At 24.0% G+C, this 1,025-nt stretch overlaps 1 protein-coding gene across 1 annotated transcript, besides 2 other annotated features; it reads left to right on the forward strand.

Moving 5' to 3' along the window:
- Positions 1-156: 156 nt before the first annotated feature.
- Positions 157-235: a sequence feature (AT_rich).
- Positions 236-313: 78 nt separating this feature from the next.
- Positions 314-393: a sequence feature (AT_rich).
- A 145-nt stretch (positions 394-538) lies between these two features.
- EDI_050470 (heat shock protein, putative) lies at positions 539-1,021 on the forward strand (the record flags this gene model as incomplete). Its single annotated transcript, XM_001738548.1, has 1 exon — positions 539-1,021. One exon carries the CDS (start codon positions 539-541, stop codon positions 1,019-1,021), a length of 483 nt encoding a protein of 160 aa, XP_001738600.1.
- Between the last annotated feature and the right edge of the window lie 4 nt (positions 1,022-1,025).

Raw genomic sequence — 1,025 nt, forward strand, 5'->3', positions numbered from 1 at the left:
TCTATTTGTTTATGAATGTTATTGTTGATACAATAATAAATAGAAATAAATAAACAAAGAGTTAAGAAATTAATGAGTAAAATCAAAATGTAGATTTAGTTTATTAGAAATATAAATCATGAATCTAATAGTTTATCTTGTATGTTTTCAAAAAAGTATATTATCAAAATTGAATAATTAATTGATAAGTATTTTATTAATAATTCATACACTTTCTTATAATAATAAATATTTTGTATCAAATAGAATAAACATATTTATAACATGTGTCTTTCTGTCATTTTTATCAATTCATTTGAAGAAAACTTCAAAGAATAATTATTATATTAATTTTTAATGTTTATTTGTATTTTATTAAAAATAAAATAGAAAAAAAATAATTAAAGAAAATAACGTTATAAATAACAAAAGAACACGTGGAAATGAGAAAGCAATGAGTGGATAGAATGAAAGATTTGCATAAACAATAAACCACGTGAACATGATACAAAAGGAGAGAATGATATATAAAGGAAGTCAGAACTAAAGAAGTCATTAAATGAGTAAATATACAGGAATAGGTATTGGAATAGATTTAGGTACAACATATTCATGTGTTGGTATTTGGGAAAATGATCGAGTAGAAATTATAGCAAATGATCAAGGAAATAGAACAACACCATCATATGTTGCATTTACTGATACAGAAAGACTTATTGGAGATGCAGCAAAGAATCAAATTGGAATGAATGTTAAGAATACAGTATTTGATGCGAAAAGAATGATAGGAAGAAGATTTAGTGAACCAAGTATTCAAAAAGATATGAAACATTGGTCATTTAAAGTAGTTGATGATGGACATGATAAACCAATAATTGAAGTAGAATATAAAGGAGAAATTAAAAGATTTACACCAGAAGAAATATCATCAATGGTATTAACTAAAATGAAAGAAACAGCAGAAACATTTATTGGAAAAGAAGTAAAGATGCAGTTATTACATGTCCAGCATATTTTAATGATTCACAAAGACAGCTACTAAAGAT

This window comes from Entamoeba dispar, genomic scaffold (genome assembly GCF_000209125.1).
Source record: "Entamoeba dispar SAW760 scf_1105229461461 genomic scaffold, whole genome shotgun sequence".
NCBI classification, from domain to species: Eukaryota; Evosea; order Mastigamoebida; family Endamoebidae; genus Entamoeba; species Entamoeba dispar.